General features: G+C 42.5%; 1 protein-coding gene across 2 annotated transcripts in view; it reads right to left on the bottom strand.

Moving 5' to 3' along the window:
• The window catches only part of cpne5a (copine Va), a 67,169-nt gene that overhangs the window by 38,240 nt on the left and 9,149 nt on the right, over positions 1-19,780 (bottom strand). Inside the window, exons 2-7 of one of the 2 annotated variants that reach the window (XM_084016045.1) lie at positions 16,324-16,364; positions 15,418-15,464; positions 11,154-11,257; positions 10,105-10,144; positions 9,129-9,143; positions 8,896-8,972 (exon numbers count right to left, since the gene is read on the bottom strand). In XM_084016045.1, the coding sequence (XP_083872171.1) occupies positions 8,896-8,972; positions 9,129-9,143; positions 10,105-10,144; positions 11,154-11,257; positions 15,418-15,464; positions 16,324-16,364 (324 nt within the window). The remainder of the gene's footprint in view (positions 1-8,895; positions 8,973-9,128; positions 9,144-10,104; positions 10,145-11,153; positions 11,258-15,417; positions 15,465-16,323; positions 16,365-19,780) is intronic. The other variant, XM_084016046.1, reaches the window with a different exon arrangement.

The following is a 19,780-nucleotide window of genomic DNA, read 5'->3' as shown; positions in this document are numbered from 1 at the left end:
GGACCTATACTTTACAATCAGATTATCATCATTTCAGCGAGGCAGGCTTCCCCCTCTGCTGTCCCTCCTGCTCAACGGAAACGCAGGGAATCTAACAAAACTTCAGAAAGAAGGCAAATCAGTAGACACAGAAAATTAAACAGAGGGCCAAAGGTTTCCGATACCTCCGATCTACAGAATACCAATGACAATATTCAATGGGAAAACACATGTGAATCATGTGTCCCCTCAAAGATCCTTGCACATTACACGTAATGGGCATTCTGGTTGAATCTATGGCTTCTATAGTTTCCCATCCCGAGGCAGTTGTGACAAAGTGATTCACAATGCCGTATTCCCCATTACCTACCGGTGGATAGAGGCCGGCGAGATTAAAGTCCGAAAAAGGATAAGGAAGCAATTGTTCACATGAGGGCATTAGGATGAGGAATGGTCTTGGTATTTACCAACGCAGCAGCGTGTCACACATATGAGAGTGGGGGAGGGTTATCTGCCCAACAATATGAGTGAGAGCCCAAGAAGAAGACACTTATTTATTTATTTTTCACACTGCAGCTGCAGAGTGGAACCGTTCTACAGTACATCTTTTTCCTCGCAGACACACACTGACTGCAGTGTTATCAGGCTAAGAAGATTGTCACTTTGCAATTTCACACATGGGGATAAGTAAATTAGAAACGTATTATTTGGGAAGGTGGAGTGCAACAAGACAAGAAATAGGATCATTTTCACCAGACGAAGGAATTATTCTAGTGAGAGTGCCACGTTTAGTGAATCCAATGAATGAACAAATCTAACTGGGTTGAGAGCAACAGAGATGGAGGGTAGACAGATAATCTGGCTTTCAGCCACTGTAAACATTTGGGTCAGTGGGCAGATCACAGTTGAACAGAATTAGACAAGGTTGCCAAAACTCTATATGGGTTCAAATGGGATTATACCCCTAATTCCCATGATCTTCATACACCGATAAGCATCCGTGATCCCTCACCTCCCAGGGATTAAAGGAAAAAAAAAAAAGGAGGATGAAAAGTGCACTGGCTAATTCAGAAGCACACAGCAGAACTCCTAACTACAGTTCTTGGAGAGGAGAAAGAGATGACTGGTGTTTGTGTTTCAAGCAGGTAGCTACAGGCAACCTGCGCCGAGCTCTTTGAAGCTTTGTTAACAACGAGCACAAAGCAAAGACGGCCAAATAAAATGCAGCGCACAGCGTTTGTGATGGATGGACCAAACAACCAGAGTAAAGATTGTGTTTGCTTTCCGAGGCATGAAACCACACCGTCACCAACATGTCATCTTTTCTCTTTCTTTTGTTGTGTAACCTGACTGTCGCCGTTCACTGGATAAAGGTCTCCCACTGATGCATGATGGTCATTATCGCAACCGTCGATTACTGGAATTCTGTCTGCAATTATGCAATAATGAACGCTAAATATAAAATACTTTTCAGATGCATTCCATAATGAGACTGTTGTTGACGTGCTGATTGTATAAATGGCGGCAGAGGCTGTAATCACTATTTTGACTTGTGGTGATTCCAAACAAACGAGACATTCATCAACCACCTGCAAGCTGACAATTGCTTGTTTTGACAGAGGAAGTGAGGATGAGGAGAAGTTGCCAATCAGAAAGAAACTTTCTCTCTGAAACAAACTAGTCAAAGTCATGAGAGTGAGTTCATTCCCCCACCGTTGTGCTCTCTCCTGCCAAAAAACGGAAAAAACATTCTCCGGGGGGAACTAACGAGCCCATTTCAAAGAGTGGAACATCCCTCTCCATCCGAGGCCAAAAGAGATGCCCAGTTCTCTTTGTTAATGCAGCATTACACATATGATGTGAGTCACATTCCCCACTCCGGGTGTTTGACACTAAATCACAGCTCCCGTAACCCCTGCTGTGTAACAAAGCCACATCACCTTTGGCCCCACTCTCCGGGAGCTGGCTGGAGACGAATGGAATTCACGCCATGTTACAGCGGGTCGCCCTGACCTCTTCGGTGGCGGTTACTGCTGACAATAGATTGCAATCTGCCTGCCGACAGATCGTTTTGGGCCGTTGGATAGATTAACAACATGGGAGTGTTAAACCGGGGCGGCCGAGAGCTTGTTCAGAGGCTCTTGGGGTACCTTTTCATCAGACGAGCCTTTGGCCATGACAGAAATTAACACCGTCGGCTCTACGTGCAAAACAAATCAGCTAAGCGTATCCACGGAGTGAAAACCTCCGCTGCCCTTGCCCACTCTTGCACTTGAGTCTTCCATTATTAGTGTGAAGAAAAAAATCTATTGCATTATTATCCGAAGGGCTTTAAAAAAAACATCCAACACCTCTAACAACATTAAATGACCTTTATCTTTTAATGGTAGAAAAAGAGAAGGCATTTTCATTTTATTACGAAAGTCCTTGAATAGTCATAAACAGAATGAATCTGTTGAAACAGGTGAGGAAACACGTTGCTACAGAGCCGTGCTCCTGAGAGGGGAGAGTTCCTCTAATGCAACCAGAATGGTACCTAATAAAACCCTGTTTCACCAGACAAAAGGAGGTTCTTGTAGAATCAGCACAGTTGGGATTTTCCTCGTCTAAACAGGAAAACACATTATTAAAGAGGGACCCTTGTTAGTGGTCAGGCTTTGGAGCTCAAATTGGCATTTAGCGAGGCAGCAGAATGCTCTAATTGTGTGTGATGTCCCGAGGCGGAGAACGCTGATTACTGTAAGCCTTCTCAAACATTTCACCTCCCAATTAAGTAGAGGAAAACACGGGGCTGAACAGGCAAAGAAAACCCTCTCCGTACAGTATCAAGAGTACTTATATGAAGGGTTTTAGTTCACCAACTTCTCTCACTCCCACTCATGATTTAGATCTGCAGTGTTTGGTTTTTTTCATCTCAGACGAACTGCCGCTGTGTAACGAACCAGTCAGCTATCGACGCTACCAATCAACTTTAAAAGAGCCTTTGAAGTCAGGATGAGGCTGGTGATGCTACTTCTGGTGAGTCATACAACTCTTGAGCTACTTGACTCAGTAGTTTGACATCTTCAATGTAAAATCTATCGGACATTTTTTCATATACATTTGGTTTATTATCCACATCTCCTTCTTTGAGGGAATGGAGGAAATCTTGTTTTGGCTGCATCTGTCATACTGAGCCTTAAATGTCGGATAGACGGCGTCATAACACAGAGCGAAAAACCTGGGGGGGGGGTTAACGAAATGGGGGGATAAACGCTCTCCAGCGCTCTGCCGCTGCTTACTTACTGCAATGTGGACACAGGCCACCATTAGTATTGTAGTGGTGTTGTATTTTGGAATTTGGGTACATTAAAAAATGTGCATCTTAGAGAATGTTCATCTCGGTACTAGAAGCAATAGTAACTAGGCAGGTCAAGATTGTTGAAGCAACACATTCTCTCTCCTCACTCGCCAACGCTTGGTCAGTGGCCCGCGCTTCAAACTATGACACCTCAAGGACCCTTCCGGTGTCCGTGTTGGACATGGCAGGGACATTTTTGTGTCACTGTGTCTTTTCAAAATAAGCTTCAGTTTTCACAGGCCTGATCAGACACTGTGGTTTGCAGGTGGACGCACTTCCCTGCCTGCGTTGACGGTGTGTTTTTGCTGGGTCTCTTTTTTGTTGTTGCTAGGCAACTACCAAAGAGCGCTGTCGTTAGCTTAAGACATAGCATGAACTGTACGCTACTTTATGGTTTAAAGTACAGTTTAAATGTAATTTTCCTACAGCTATTTTCTGTTCAGATCATGGAAACTACAGTTGATAAAGTCATACAGACGTGGGTCAAAATTCACCACAGACAGAGAAAAAAAACACATTTTTTCCACTGAAAAATGTGAGGCACTCAACAACTCAATGAGTCTAAAATGCTTCACTCTCATTAAAAATAATTACAAAAAAACGGCCAATGGCTGCTTGAACTCATTATATCAGGCCCTGACTTCATTTTTAGGTTTACTAACGCAACATAACCACTCAGTTAGGTTTAGTAAATATCGTGGTTGGGGTCACACTTGGAGACACGAACAGCGGTGTGCTGGGTGAAAGTCTGATGTTTGTTTGAACCATTCAACCTCCCTTATATGCTGCTTTTGTCTATGACTGAGTGACATTGTTTAAGAAATTACAATGATTAAATGTAAATCTGTCACTATTATAACTGTAAATTACAACTGAAAGATGAAGCAACAATAACTATTGAGGTGTGATTGGTTGGACTACAAAACAACATTATTTCTTTATCTACTGTAGATAAAGCTGCTGAAACATCTAACGAAACACCAGAAATCCCTGCAGAATAACATAAATAACCATTAAAGGTTTAACAGTAGTTATTGCATTGCTGTTATGTCGAGATACATTGTACTGTTTTTGGTGTATTTGATACTTAGTCTAAAATTGTATTATATGGAGGGGGAAAGCATACCTAGAGATTTATGAGCCCAGATACATACAAATTATATCTTGTCTTCAGTTGGAACACAAGGAGGGGCTTAAGAGAGTATAATGAGTCAAGTCGATACTAGAATACCATAATTGATTTCATTTTATGCAATCTTCTGTTTCAGTTTTAGATGCCTTATCTTTTGACTTGTTTTGGATGAAAGATAATTAAAACATGGTTTTGGATGAGAGCAGAACAGGGTTTAATTTTAAAAACATCATTATCAGTTCATCATTCATCATCTGCACTAGTGTGAGCAGTAATCATTTCACAGGTGCACCGGCCAACGTGTCAATCAAATATTAATCTTGTGAAGTCAGAGTTGACTGTTCAGCCTCCAAGTCCCCCGAGGCCTCGTCATAGACCTGGTTTGGAGCCATCTGGAGCTCCCGTGTGCACCAACGGCGTGAGATAGACTTTTTGCTGACTTTTTCTCAAGACTTCCTGCAGCTTTAGTGATGTTGATGTGTTCAGCATGAATAAAGCTGCAGAAAGAAATTGGACATTAACGCAGCCTGTGAGCACTAAGCCATGAATTCCAACACCGGAGAAAACAAATTATTAACAGAAAGTAAATGATTGAATAAAAAATGTTTATTAAATCAAGCTTCTTGTGATTTTGGTCAAATATTGACTCTTTTATCAAATCCGCCAAGTTTTAATCAAATTATGGTTTCATCAAAACAAGTTGAACTGCACTTTCATCTGGTCTGTTTTTATCTTTCTTTTTTTTATTTACCCCTTCTGGGCTGATTAACATCTAATCTCTGCTTGGCCTTTAACTTTGAAGTGTTCCATTCTAAGTACCACTGTGGTGCAGACTGAGTTTATGGAGAAGGGTTGAAGAAAATACATTATAGTCACACTGATTAAAATCAATATTACATAGAACTGCCATGACACCTCCACATCCAGGGTACATTCTCAATTTTCTTTCAAAACATCTTCCTATAAACTGAGTCATTTATAGTTATGAAATGTGCAGAATGTATCGGACTACAAAAATACCTTCAGCATATTATGGATGGAGCACCATCTTTGATCATAACTGCAACCAAAGACAGTCGTTGACTTCTTCATGAGCTAAAAGTCATATGAAGTGCACTAAAAGGTGCCACTGGTGATTTAGAATGTCACCTACCAATCTATTCAATTCAGCATGAACGTTTTTTGTTATTTTCTGTATTTCTACGAATACATTTCCTCCCTCGGCTCCCATGGGTGCAGCCAGCAGACTCAAGACAGCCTATTGTAGATTTGCATATGGTTCATTTCCTGCTTCAAGCACACAACAGCAGGGCTCCGTTACAGTAGGCTTCTGGGTTTGACATGGTAATGTTGTGCTGCATTCATACGCTCTGGAGTGTGGTATAATTTACCATACCAACAGAAAAGGTTATTGCCATTTGTATAATGAACTCTATTATCACGTTACCTACACACCCATATGCTTCCCTCCCACAGGCTATACACATAATCACAGCCATGAGAGCAGCTAACATTGTTTTTCTGTCGAAGACGACATTCACCTGCATCACTCAATCATTTAGCTTTGCATTTCCTCAGCTACCAATAACGTTGATACATGCGTCTCATCAAAAGCACATTATAAACAAAAAAGATCTGCACCGCTGCGTCAGTTCAACGCTTCATAGCTCATATTCCTTCCACTGGCATACGTTCCTGTTGTAATAAGGGCATGTGGGGAGAGCCATACAACTCGTATGACCTGTTATTTTCCCCAAGACAAATAAGTCAGAGGAAATTTGCTCTGAAGCGAATGGCAGGACATAAAATGATGGAGCCGAGCGTGAGCAGTAGGTTGTTTCTGCTTCCATGAAATGGAGTGTATGAGTGTCTATATCTGCCACGACATGATGAATATTTTGCGAACAGAAAGCCCAACATTTAGGCTGCAAAACGCTCGAACATCATATCATAACACATGACTGCCGTAATTATATTATCAATTAAAATGCTGAAAATACTTGTGCAATTCCTTGTTGGGATGTTGCTAGACATAAAGCCGTACTGGTGCACAGGCCCCCTATTACTCAAATCACAAAAAACATCCTCGAATGCCTGCTGCGTGTATGAAATGTGCTATACAATGTGCTATATGAACTTCCCTTGCTTAGCCCACTATTACTGCCACGGCCATACTGCTGCTGCTAAAACTGATACTAGTAAAGGTAAAAATGTAGAGATATTAATCTCTAATTCATATTTTTTTTCAACATACATTATGAACATTCTCAACATGTTTTTGATGATTTTGGAGTATCATTCCCACATTCGTGAATGAGGAACACCAGACTTTTGGGGTTGGGGAAATCACTGTGACTGTAAATCTTACTTTAATGCTGAGCCATCACTTGGTTTACAAAGTACTACAGATGAAATTGTATTAAAATAAAAGATAATGGGGTAAACCGTCAGCTAGCTAACTCCTATGAAGTATGGTAAAAGAAATGTGTAACACATCGTTGTTTGAGCTACTTACTGGGACGACTGCACACAGCCTTAGTCTTCACAAAATAAATCATTTCATGTGTATGTGTCTAAGTGAGGTTTTGGGATAAAGTGTGGGCATGTAGTTAATGTAAAGTTAAAACAACAGGGAGTGAAAGGAAGTCAAGACGATGTTCAACCGAGGTTCCTTAAACATTAATTTACAACTAATTGCATTGGCATTCATATTTTGAAGGCAACGTAATGCCGCTTGGATTATGAGTTCAATATTAGATGGATTTAAAGTTATATGCAAACATGTACATACGCAATTACGTTTACTCCAAATTGCACTTGGAAAAGGTTGAGGTTAGAATTATAACTAGGTTATTAAAGGTTTTGGAGATGTGTAGCAGTTATTTTTAACATTAGACTTGGACAAGTCAGGAAACTGTCCTCAAAAGAATGCTAGTAAACATGTTTGAGGTGGTTGTAAGAGCGAGCAACATGAAGGCAGATCCAGAGAGCGGGAGAGGTTTGGGAACCAAAAAAAAAAACACAAAGAGGGGAAAGGAGGTCAGGCTAAAAAAAAAATCTGGCGGATGGAAGAAGGGAGTATAAATGAGAGATGAAGTGTGGAAAATAGGGAAAGGGCTGCTGCTGATGTTCTTCTTAAGCAGGTCATTGGATGCAAAGTGCCTTGGGAGCGCTTGTTTAAGCATGGCTAACAGATTTCCTCAGTCCCTGCGGGAGCCATTCTTCAGGCTCCGGTTGGGAGAGCCACTGTCATTCAGGACGCGTGACAAGGAACATAGCCGTTAAACAACTTCTGAGCTATATCATCGATCACAAGAGGCAAGGAAAGCTCCATTAATTCAAACAGGACAGGGCTGAATAAAACGGTACCCTGACCTGAATATCATCAGAAACAGAAAATCAAAAGAAGCCTTTCCTTTTCCTGTGTTGCTGAATTGCTGCTTCCCGACATAAAAGCTGTGGGAACCATTAATAGGAAGTCCATGTTTTCATAAGGGCTTATTTCTTCAGTTTTTAGGACAACCATATCATCACCATCATCACCACCCTCTGCTGCAGAGTCTCCGTGGTGATCAAGGTGCCCCACTGAAGCACCGAATCAATACTTTGGTCCATCTGCCGCCTGCCCGGGGCTCCTGAGCCTTTCTGCCAGTCTCTGATGTGGGGTGTGAATCCTAGTTTACAGCATGCTGCTGAACACTGTCTCTTGATCCTGCTCATCCTCTTATTCAGCGCTGAAGGGCACAGAGCAGCTCTGTAATCCAACGCCACCACTCCCTGGCAGGGTTCATGGTCGACACCAAAGCCCTGTTATTCACACAAACCCCCCGCTGCCGGGGTCAGCACACCCTCATACTTCACATCGAGGCATGCAGGCTTGCACTTCAGTCTCACAAACACAAGCACAAGCTTCGCATTTCGTCAAACTCTCGCTCACATAACTCAAAGAGCCGTGCACGGGTCCGTGGGTGCTAATGGCTGCCGGGCTTCATATTTCCCAATTTACATTGAAGCAGAGTCGATGGTGCCATGTGTCTCACACTGACTTCAATCTGCTCTCCGCGCTAGATCGCCTCCCTAATGACAGTAATTGCATTGAGGAAGCCCCTGGTCCTGTTCAATTACCCATTCCCATTCAAGCACATGGGTCTAATCTTGCAGCATAATGTACGATGCAGATGGCTCTGGAAGGCAGACATATTCATCACCGCCTCATCTGCAAAGTGTGGAATCCGGCAGGAGAGCCATGTCACATTTGAGTGGGCTGAGAGGTGGCATGGAATTTTCATTATCTGATCAAATCTGAAAACTTGTGTTTGCAAAGATAAAGTTGTTCTGTCTGTCTCCTTGAGAGGATAAGTAAAGTGAAAAACTCTTCAACTCGGAGCAGCTATTGTTCTAGCCACACGGTTGTGACAGTGAACACAATAACATGAGCACTCACCCCAGAGGTTTCTCCAGGCGGCTGGCGGGTGAGCCAACGATCTCTCCCAGTGTACAGTGGACCTGTCCCAGGAAGTCCTGCCGTGGGAGGGGGAGGGGCATAAAGGATGGAGAGAGACGTGGATGGGGGTGTTCAGGTGGATCACGGGGGGTAACAAGGAGAGTCGTGAGGAGTTAAGCATCGTTATAAGCATTGTACGGTTATGAATTAGGACTGCTGAGGCAGACACGTACGTTAAAGTCGGTTGGCTTCCAGGGTGAAGAAGGAGGAGGAGGAGGAGGAGGAGGAGGAGGAAGAGAGAGAGACCAGGCAGCAGCAGTGACACAACAGAGCATATCATGGAACAGAAGGCACACGACTCAAATACCAGACGGTCATCAAACAAGTGCAAGAAAGAATAGAAAAGTGGATGTGAAAGAGCAGATAGAATGGGAACAGCAGAGGGTGAAGAGTCAAAGAGTCTCAGAGGAGGAGAGACGGAAAGTGAAACGGCACAAGAGATGGAAAAGCAATGAAGGAGGAAAGAGTTTCATTCAGAGAACGGTTGGTTTCCAGACCATGCATCACAAAAACACAACAATAAAAGCAAAATTAGGAACATTTCGGTAGTATGCAAACCAAGTATGGCAAATATATCCTTTACACAATCTAGATAGATTGAGTGGGAGTTTTATTTAGCGAAGCTTTCAGCACAAATGATGACACTAACATACATTCACCTCAACCCGCTGTTCACCTGAATGTATGTTCCACAATAAAGTGCTGTCCCTTTTTCAGACAATTTAAATGCATATAAATGTATATTGTTCTGAAAACAGCACGCTGTCTTCAAAATGACAATTTAAATTGCAAATGACACTGCAGAGCGTGCGGGGAAATGTGTTTGAAAAGCTTTGATAATGATGTGGAATGCTTCATTTCTCATTATAGAGAAAGGAAATGAGGGTATACCAGATGCAAATGAAACTCTGATTATTATAGCTCTGGTGGAATAAAATACCTCATTTACAAACTGAAGCAGATGGAAGATATAATATAAAGAATATTTTGGCAGATGAAGCATAATTCACTCCTTAAACCAATATATATCTGAGCATTTAGATGCCGCCGACTTTGGTTTGCATAAACCCTTTTCAATTCAAAAGAAAAAAATATAAAAGCAGAACTCCAAAGCCTAAAAAAAAAATGTAATGAAAGTTATTGACTTACATGCTTTGCCAGATCTGGACTTTTAGAATCAATATCATACCTGAAATCACAAAGAGACCAGAAATCACAGGGGCAAACATGTGGGCAAAACATCAGGGGACTTTCCAAATGACTAACAACTCCAAGAAAACTAGACCGGCTGCATCGTGGACATTTTTTCCGCCTGTCAATCACACACCTGGGTCATTGAGGGAGCAAAAACAGCCTACGAAAAAAAAAAAAGCATAAGCAATAATGTGACAGTTAATTAAGGAAATAATTCTATAGTTTATGAATCAAATTTCTGTACTATGCCTGGGGGGTTCATATTGAAACAATCTACTGATGCAGAGAAAGTTTCCAGGGTCTGCCATCAAACTTAATGTAAAAGTAATTAAACCTCAGCATGCCCCAGCTCCCAACTCTACGATAAAAGAAAGATGTAAATGAGCAACACTAATTGTGAGGGGATGCAATCCCTCCTTTCCTGTTTCAGAGTCAACTCATGATAGCATGCCGTATTCATTCATTAAGTGTCTAAAAGTCCCCAGAGACCTGCAGCCCAGTCCTGGATCCTCCGCTGCAGTCCACTGGGGACTTCATGCTCGAAGGGAGGGGGAAAGCAAAGGATTTCTTTTTTTTTTTTTTTTTTTTTTTTTTTTTTTTTAGGAATCTCAGCCCTCCTTAAGGATGGTGGGGTGTGGAGGGGGTTATGGGATTTGGTTTCAGACATTTGCTTTGCTTAGCAGTCGGGAGATTAAGGATAAAACTTTATATGAAATATTTATCACCCTTATACCAATGTCCCTTCAAAGAATGACTACTGAGACACTGCACCAATGAATAATTCCTCAGGGGAGCTGAGCTGCTGACAAGGGAGGGAAGAGAGGAAATGAGAGACAGGAAAGACAGAGAGGGGCTGAAGAGATAGATGGGGGGTTGAATGAGGGAGAAGATGTTAAGCTGGTGGTGGAAACAAAAGAAGGAATCGGAGGACCGGGTTAGAGGATCTGAAAGGCACACACCTCGGTGTGTATCCTCAGAGGACCGGATCAAACGGAATAACTCACACGTCAAAGCGCAGGTTCTGCTTCTCCTCAAAGAAGTAGTCCAGGATGTACTTCCTGACAAAGTCTGGGTTTAGCGTGTTGTCTATCACCTCTGTTCTCCCGAACTAGATCAGTTCCATGAAAGAAAAAAAGGGGGGGAGAAAAAAAGACAGAAGAAGAAAAAAGAATGAGCTCAGAGCTTTGACACGGCACATCATGCAGTCACTCAGAAACTACATCCACTGCTCGATTACCTCACCCCCCCCTCGCTACCTCCTCCCCGCCAACCGTGTGAATTCACAGCTCCAGATAAGCTCAGATTTGATTAACAGGAGTCGGCGATCGCACAGTGTCAGCTCTTCTTCTCCACCTCTTCTCATTGTGATGAGCACGCCCGAGGAAAAGCACTTTATGGAGTCCAATTACACTAATTCAATTGATGCCGCATTCACGCCTGCCGTCACTCTCACGACTAATACAAAATAACGGGATGGGGGGGGGGGGGGGGGGGGGGGGGGTGACGAGACAAAGGAGGACAGAAATAGTGACTTTCATGTTTCGTCTTCACAAAGGGGGAACCGGCACAAATGACGGGAAGGGAAGACGGCAAACTATCTCCTGTTCACTGGCTGTTGAGGGGGGAAAAATGGCGCTGAAAAAGATTTATCAGTGTTACAGAGCACAGACCTTCTGATGAGGTGCTCATAAACAAATCAACAGACACACAGAGTGTAGCACCCCTCGTATCCCCCACCCTCACCCCCACCCCCACCCCACACAAGCACATTAATTGTATCCAAAATGAATAATTCAAAGTCAGAGAACCAATGTTGAGCTGCATAAATAAAAGAAAGTGTAACCATAAACTGACACAGTGAATTAATCACAAGAACGTTGGGGCTTAGAAACGTGATGAAACAGCAGGATTACAGGCTCACACCTTTGTGATTACATCCGTCGGGGAAAATTCAAAGTGGGGGGCAACACGGAGTAAGGTTAAAGCAGAAGACTTTTCACAGATGGATGCCTATGGCAAGTCAAAAACACTCAAGCTGGATTGTGTGCGACATATGACAGTGGCAGAGAGTGTTTGCTGAAGTATAAACCTGCCACCGGACGTGGAAGTGTGTCTAAGCCTATAAAGCTTTAACGGCTATGTGTGGCAGCAGTTCTCCTCTCGTTCTTCCTCTTCGTCCCCGTCAGAGAGCGTGAGAGCTCCCATCCACCAGCAGATGCAAAGGAGTTGAAATCTCCACAGGGCGGACGGCACCCGATTTCAATTATCGGAGTTGAACGTTGCAGCACGGAGCCGACAGCATATTCAATTTGGTCTCAGGCCAAAGCAAGTAGAAGAAGAATTAGCACCAGAACAAAGAACAGCCACCTGAAGAAAAAAACAGATCTCCCACTCAACATATCATTTATACCTTGGCAACACAGTCCCAGAGCTGCAAAGCCTATTAACTGTCAACCAGCCCAAAATAAGACTGCAGGGACATCTGGGCTCTGGCAGCGTGCACTTCTTCCCCTCCAGTAACTCTAACTAGGATACATTGTGAGCTGCAACGTCAGAAAATTAATCTTGGTCAAAAAAAAAAAAGATTAACGTCTCAGAGTGTGACTAGAAGTGTAAAGGAGGTTATATTGTGTCAGCTAATCAGTTAAGTGAAAGTGCTGGAAAGAGGAAAGCCTGTCATGCACGAGGAGTAATTACAGACGAGGGAGTTGTAGATTAAGACTTTAAAGTCATGTGGAATCACGGGCTGCAGCTACGGGATTATATATTCAACTATGCATTCAGTTAAATGCAAAAGCACCATATTATACAAAAGCTACCTCAAAAAGCTTTACATTAAAACAACGACAACAAAAGCAGCAGAATGTACTTTGTATGGACGGAGAACTGCAATAATGTTGCCTGCTCATCAAAATGCATGCATGCGTTTCTTTGGTTGTGAAGAAAAACTGACCCGTCAGGACGGAAAAGCCCATAGAAATGAGTAAAAGGGGGCGCAGGCCTCAAGAGGAGCTGATGACGCGGTCCCCCTTGACATCATTTATCCATTTGTTTTTATATTCTTCTCTTGGTGGATGGGAGTGACGCGCAGCCGATGGAGTTGATCCCGCAGAAGGGTAACTGGATTACAGACATTTGATGGCACAGTGAAAGGTGCTCCGACCAACCATATCTACTCCGGGAAGAACAAAACCGCATTAAATGACAGAGGGGCAAAAAGAGGCGCTTAGCTTTATCAATACTGCACAGCTTGACTCGGCGGCTCACAAAGCCAGCTGTCCTCCTCACTGAAAATACAAGGCTTTATCTCTTTCAGGGAGAGACGTTCGGGCTACAGTCTGTAAGCTGGAGGCGTGGCGGCGGAGCCGGAGGTGACAGGTGTAAGAGGCTCTTCCCGCCTCAACGCTGCACTCACATACTTGTTTACATTTGCTTGTTAATCAGTTAAACTAATCCTTGGCTTTTTTTAAAGAATATCGCAGTGTTGCTTTACTGTGAGCCGACGCCAGCAGACCGCTCTTGAGAGACATGCGAGCACAAATTTGATATGAAGTATGCTCTGAATGATTCAAGTAAAGCATTGAAACACTCACTCAAGTAATCAATAAGTTCAAGTCCATCATTCAGTCAATTCAGAAACCCTTTCTGTTCTATCACTTGAAATCCTTGGAACATACTGATAGCAGTGAATAAATGAAATGAAATGAAACGCTCTGACATAAAAGAGAAAGTAATCTGTGGCCATGGCAGGACTGTAAAAACCCCGTCTGCTGATCTCGAGCACTCATTTGGCGTTCTGGGGGAGGGGCTTGTCAGACAATTAACAATACAGATGTACAGATGTCACCAAAAACATTGACACAAAAAGGTTTAGAAAAGGTTAGAAAGCGTAAAAGTTTGCAAAGCTGTCTTTTAGTTTAAATAAGATACACTTTCTTGTGTGTGTGTGTGTGTGTGTGTGTGTGTGTGTGTGTGTGTGTGTGTGTGTGTCTGTGGATGTACTTCAATCTTTGTGAGAATCAGTTGTTTGTGTTTTAAACCTTGAGGACATTTTCTGAAAGCAAGGACACCTCATCATCGCTTCTTCGGCAGCCAGCGAAGAGTCTACAAAGTTACAGCTGCGGGCCAACAAACAGTCTCACACATAAACCCCCTGAAAAACCGAGACCTGTTTTTCTACAGATGGAACAATCAAAATATAATATTATGCAGGCTAGCTGCTGTTTTTTTTTTCGGAGCTAATTTAATCATATCTTCTGTAGCTGTAGCTTCATATTTACCTCACAGACATAAGCGACACTGATCTTCTCATCCGACTCTCAGTGAGGAAGCAATATTGTCAAACTATTCCTTTAAGACCGGGTTTTAAGTTTAGGCTTTAGGGTAAAAGAGAGGTGGAAATATTCCATCAATACACCTCAACATCCTTGTGGTACAGAGGAATTCAATGAATAATAATCAATAATAAGGTACAGTTAAGCAATAGTGACTGTTCTCAGTAATAAAGCAGTGTCAAACACTAGTGTGACTCAAAAAGTCAGTGGCACATTATTTAGATGCTATTAAGGGCGCATGCTTGGCTATATGGAGCGTGTGCACCGGCTTCTCTAATCCACAGGGACGCAGCGGTTCCCATTGATGCAAACCATAAATAATTACAAGAAACATATTTCAACACTGGGGAAATAATTGTGGAGTCCATGACGATATGAACAAACAGGCTTATATTTAGCTTCCACCAAATTATTCAGGCTGTTTTGTTGACAGCCGTGAATGTGTGTACGCGTGGTGGTAATATTTCTGATTTACCTGACTTTTGGCTTTTTTAGTAAAAAATTATTCATGTTCACAAAGTATAGTTGGGATCAGATGATCAGTGTATGAGGAATAATGAACAAGAATTGCCCTTTGACATGTAATATACAGGAAGCTGTTGTTTCTCTGTACATCTATCCATTGAGATTACCGGGAAAAATAATCCCATAAAATAATCTGCCTCTCTGGTCTAATTGGCCCGGTGGCCAACAGCCAGGCAAGACAATTTTTTATCGATACAAGAAGCTGCCACCTTAATCAGCCAATCCGTCACAGCTAACATCATTCTGACCAGCGCACGGATATTCACAGGGTCAATCAATTGCAAATGATTGGCATTTATCTATAGGGGGGGAGGAGGGGGGAGGGGGGGGGAGGGGGGGGGTTGTCTGCCATGGAGAGCAGACAGGCTGATTGAGTTGTGTTGACAGAGGGACGACTGTGATCTCTTACCTCTCTCCACTGCTTGGACTCGGTGCCCTGCGTGTACAACACCACCACTGGGAAGACAGAGAGACAGAGAGAGACAGAGAGAGACAGAGAGAGAGAGAGAGAGAGAGAGAGAGAGAGAGAGAGGACTATATCGTCACTAAACAATCTCAATCAAGCATGCTTCTTCCTCAAATGGTGTTTGTGTTGTTCTTCCTTCGCTGACATTCATCATTAATTACCCCGCCACGCCCTGACAGCATAATGAAGTGTCGAGCTCGATGATGCTGTGCTGCACCAAATGCAGCTTAGAGTGCGCGAAGAAGCACCAAAAAAAAAAAAAGCAAGAACAAGGCTCCTGCAGCACAATTTAAGTCATGCAATCTAAATACAATTTCTTAATGGTAAGTCTCTCCTGATTCCTATTTGATTTGTGTGACTTCAGGATGAAGCCGAGGCTGGCGAACGTGACCTGTCATACATCCCAGGGTTCATCTCCAGGCGAATACAAAACAGGCTGAGTGTGATATTTTCCCGGTAGCTTATTTGCACAGAGGGCTTGAACCTTCTCCCTATTACGGTGAACGTCTCCCCCATTCTCTATCCTTCAGGGAGCATCAAAGAAAATACCTTTGCGGTGGAACCCCACGTGTCCCACCAAAAGACACCCATTTGTATTCATGGCCTGGCTTTTATACCCTGCATACATTAAGGTACTTTCTGTAGCTCTCAGTAAGGGAAGGTTGTCACATTACTGTGCAAATGATATGCAGATATTGAAGGAACACTTTAAAATAGCAGAGTAAACTGAATCAAAGTTAAGTTCAGCAAAAAGTAAAAAGTAAAGCCTTGCAAAAGGAGAGGAGAAACGTATTCTCAGGAAGGAAAAGGCTAAATTGCAATTAGCATTGTAATAAGCTGAGAACTTACATGGGTCAGATTTGGAGAAAGTGTCTCGGTCCAAGAGATTCCTGTAAAGAAAGGAAACATTAGAATCGGGGTGAGGGCGTGTGTTTATGTCAGTCAAATTTTAAAACCGCTGTGTAACAGTTGGGGAAAATCCCAAATGCTAAGAGCTTCAAAATAATTGTATGGTAACTCACAACTACATGAACCATACAGTGGATTTTCATTTAAAATGTGGGCGGCGCACTAAGAACATTAAAGCACTGTGAAAGGACACATGTAGTGAAAACACCTTCACCAATACTGCATTTATTCTAATATGAGAACATTTCCACACAATAAATCAAGCACACATTAAAGACAATCATGGCATGCATTTGCTTTTTTTTCATGTAGTTAAGGACAAAACAGCAAAAATTTAAATAACCGTCCATCTCAAAATTAAGCGTTCTTGAAAGTATTAAAACATGTGAACATGTTTAATTCCTATTAAATTTCATTCAAATATGTGGGGAAACTTTTGAGAAATGTTGCTAAGAAACAAAATGACTGAATTACTTTTTGGGCACCCCACCAAAGAAGGAATTATAGCTGCAACAAGTATACCATTAACTGATCAACAAACAACAAACAAACAACAACAAAAATCAACTTGGCAACAACTGGCAACAATTTTTTGATAATTCCATAACAATTTAATTCATTTTTCAAGAAGAAAATTGCAAATATTTTGTGGTTGCAGCTTCCCAAATGTGAGTTTTCTGCTTTTCTTCGTCATGTCGCATAGTAAACTGGATATATTTGTGTTTTGGATTATTCATAAAAAAAAAAAAACTTATAATAATAAGACTTCACTATCACAAAACTCATTTTACTAACAAAAAAATTCATATGTGATGAAAGCCTGACGTCTACTCATCTCTGTGGCGGATTAGCAGTGAAGTGAGGCTTCTAGCGGTTTTTGCCCTGGTGACTCCGGCCTCAAGGCAGAAAGAAACAAGCCACAGCTCATATACAGATTTCCACCGTTCACAGCGACATGGATCAATACTTCCGTCCATCAGCGTGCACGAGCGAGGTTAGACTCCAAGCTCATGTGTTCATAATGTTGTGAATATCAGTCTCACTCATTGAGATCGGTTCCCATTCAGTCTCTCTCAGTTTGAAGCACAATCAAAGAAAACAAGCCGCTCTGTCTGCCAGCTTTCCCCACACTCCCACACTCTAAATCCTCTGAACCCGAAAATAAAGCACCGCTTGGCTGGCTGTGGAGCAGCCATGCCGTTCCCCCACTCTGATCAGCATTCAACACCTTTTCAAGCAGCCTGACTCTGATTGACTCATTGATTCATTCAAGGTAAGACCCCCCAATCAGCATTAATATTATTCATTCAATCTTTATTTTTAGCCTCCTCCAGACCGGATTTCCCCGACACCTGGAGTCCTTCCCTTTAGTATTTCCTTCCGTCAGCGTACAGATATTACATGAAAAACATAAGACTGCTACAGATGGGCCGAGCATCAATCACCTACTACAACATTCCAGAGGAGACGTTTCCAGATGGTTTCAATGCCCTTATTAGCATATCGGTATGTTGCGAAAGCCGATAAAAAAGTGGTTTCTGCTTCCTGGTTGTGAGACGTGTCAATAAATAACTTGCATGCATCTCAGAACAATGCTCATTCCTTTAGGGGACAGCGGGATTCCAATGAATATAGATGAGATTTCAGGATGTAGCACGAATAACAGAGGCATCATTCATGTACACAGAATTCTGCATTCCTGGACAGTAAATCTTCCGTCACAGGGATACGTGGGGGGATAATAGATGCGGCTTCGTTAGGTATTAGCCTCGGGCTGACCCGACTACAGCTGAAACATTGTCAGCAGCAATTATCATTGGAGATAACAAAGCCATCCGTGACTAACTGCCTCTTTGTATCCACCTGTAACCGACTGGCATCCATTACCCTCCGACAATTAGCTTGTCCATCAGCTCATCCTGGCTCTCGGTGCAGAAGGGAACGTGCCACATGGAAACGGGAAAAGCGAGGGGGAAAAGCACATGACATTCGATTTTCACATTTACATAATGCAACGTAGGAAAACAAGCCTTCGTTTGAGTTGCTGAATGTCACTTTTATCTAGGAGAATGTTCTGATTCCAAGAAGAAGTGATTAGTATACAGATTTATACACCATCTCACTCATGGCCAGAGATCACTCGACTGCTGCCGCAGGACGGGAATCTCAGATAATCCATCTGCGTTCACCAGAGTAACGCCGCCTGTTCCAAAAGTTAGCTTCTTCTTCTGCAAATCTCAGTGGGATAAGAGGAGATCATTATCCAGAAAGCTGAGGTAGAAAAGTTTGTTGTAGATAAAGTTCATTGAAAGTAGGAGAATAGTAATTAGATCCAGCTAGTTTTCCTCCGCGCCACATTTCATCTATCAGCCCTCTTTCCTACTGCAGCACTTCAGCGATCGCCGTGACCGTCTCATCTGAAACATGCCAATGAAAACGTCAAACATCACTTTCCCTATTCCTCTTGATCTCACCACCTTCATCACAACCTTTGAGTGCAATAATCTCCTCTTGTCACTGGAGTATTTAATATTTCATCGCACAAGCGACGAGTCTGGAGTGCATTAATATATTGTAGAACAAACAAAACAAATACAAATTCAATTTAATTTCACTTATGAAAAGAGAGAAATATAATTCTAATAGCTTTCTTCCTCCGTCTAACCATCCCACACAAAGTCATTTGTTTATTCATCGGCAAATTAATCTTGCAGTTATTGGTTGTGCACACTTTCAATTAATAAGTAAACGCAGCACCAAGAAAATCTGCAAACGGTGAATAAGCATCACCCAACCAGTGCATGTACGCGAACTCTGCAACCTCTCTCAGGCTGTATAAATGCGTCAGAAAAGTATTCAGTTTGGCCAAAATGTTGAGAAAGTTTACCACTACCAGAGGTCAAGAGTAAAGGAGATTTGACCTCTAAGACGTGGTTGGCTGCTGCACTATACTTTAGAAGAATATATTAGGAGCACATGCTCCCTCTGGGTCAGTTCCCTGGAGATATTTTAGCAGCTCCTTGGTCCACATGGCTAATTATTAAACTAAGAAATGGGAGAATTAATTCCCAGCCACAGTGCCTTATTGCCAGCAGTCCCTCAAATCTCCTCCGACCTCTTGGACTTGTCAAAATCATAATGGGCACCTTGGAGGAATAGCATGTAATTCAGTGGAAAGTGCTTTTAAATTGACTTGAATCTGGCTAGACGATCCTGGTGTGAGCCGCCGCCTCACTGGTTCTTAAAAAGGACACGAGGACTGCGAGCTTGAAAGTCAAGTCTCTGACTGGGTGAGAGGAAGGAAAGTCTCTCTATTACATTAGAGACAATGGGAGATGGCTGGGAGGGAGTAGTGATGGACGGTTTGTATTTTCGAGTTTACTCTGTCATTACACAT

This window comes from Eutrigla gurnardus, assembly GCF_963514095.1.
Source record: "Eutrigla gurnardus genome assembly, chromosome: 8".
Lineage (NCBI taxonomy): Eukaryota > Metazoa > Chordata > Actinopteri > Perciformes > Triglidae > Eutrigla > Eutrigla gurnardus.
The sequence above is the reverse complement of the archived record's forward strand: the minus strand, read 5'-3'. Positions and strand labels throughout refer to the sequence as shown.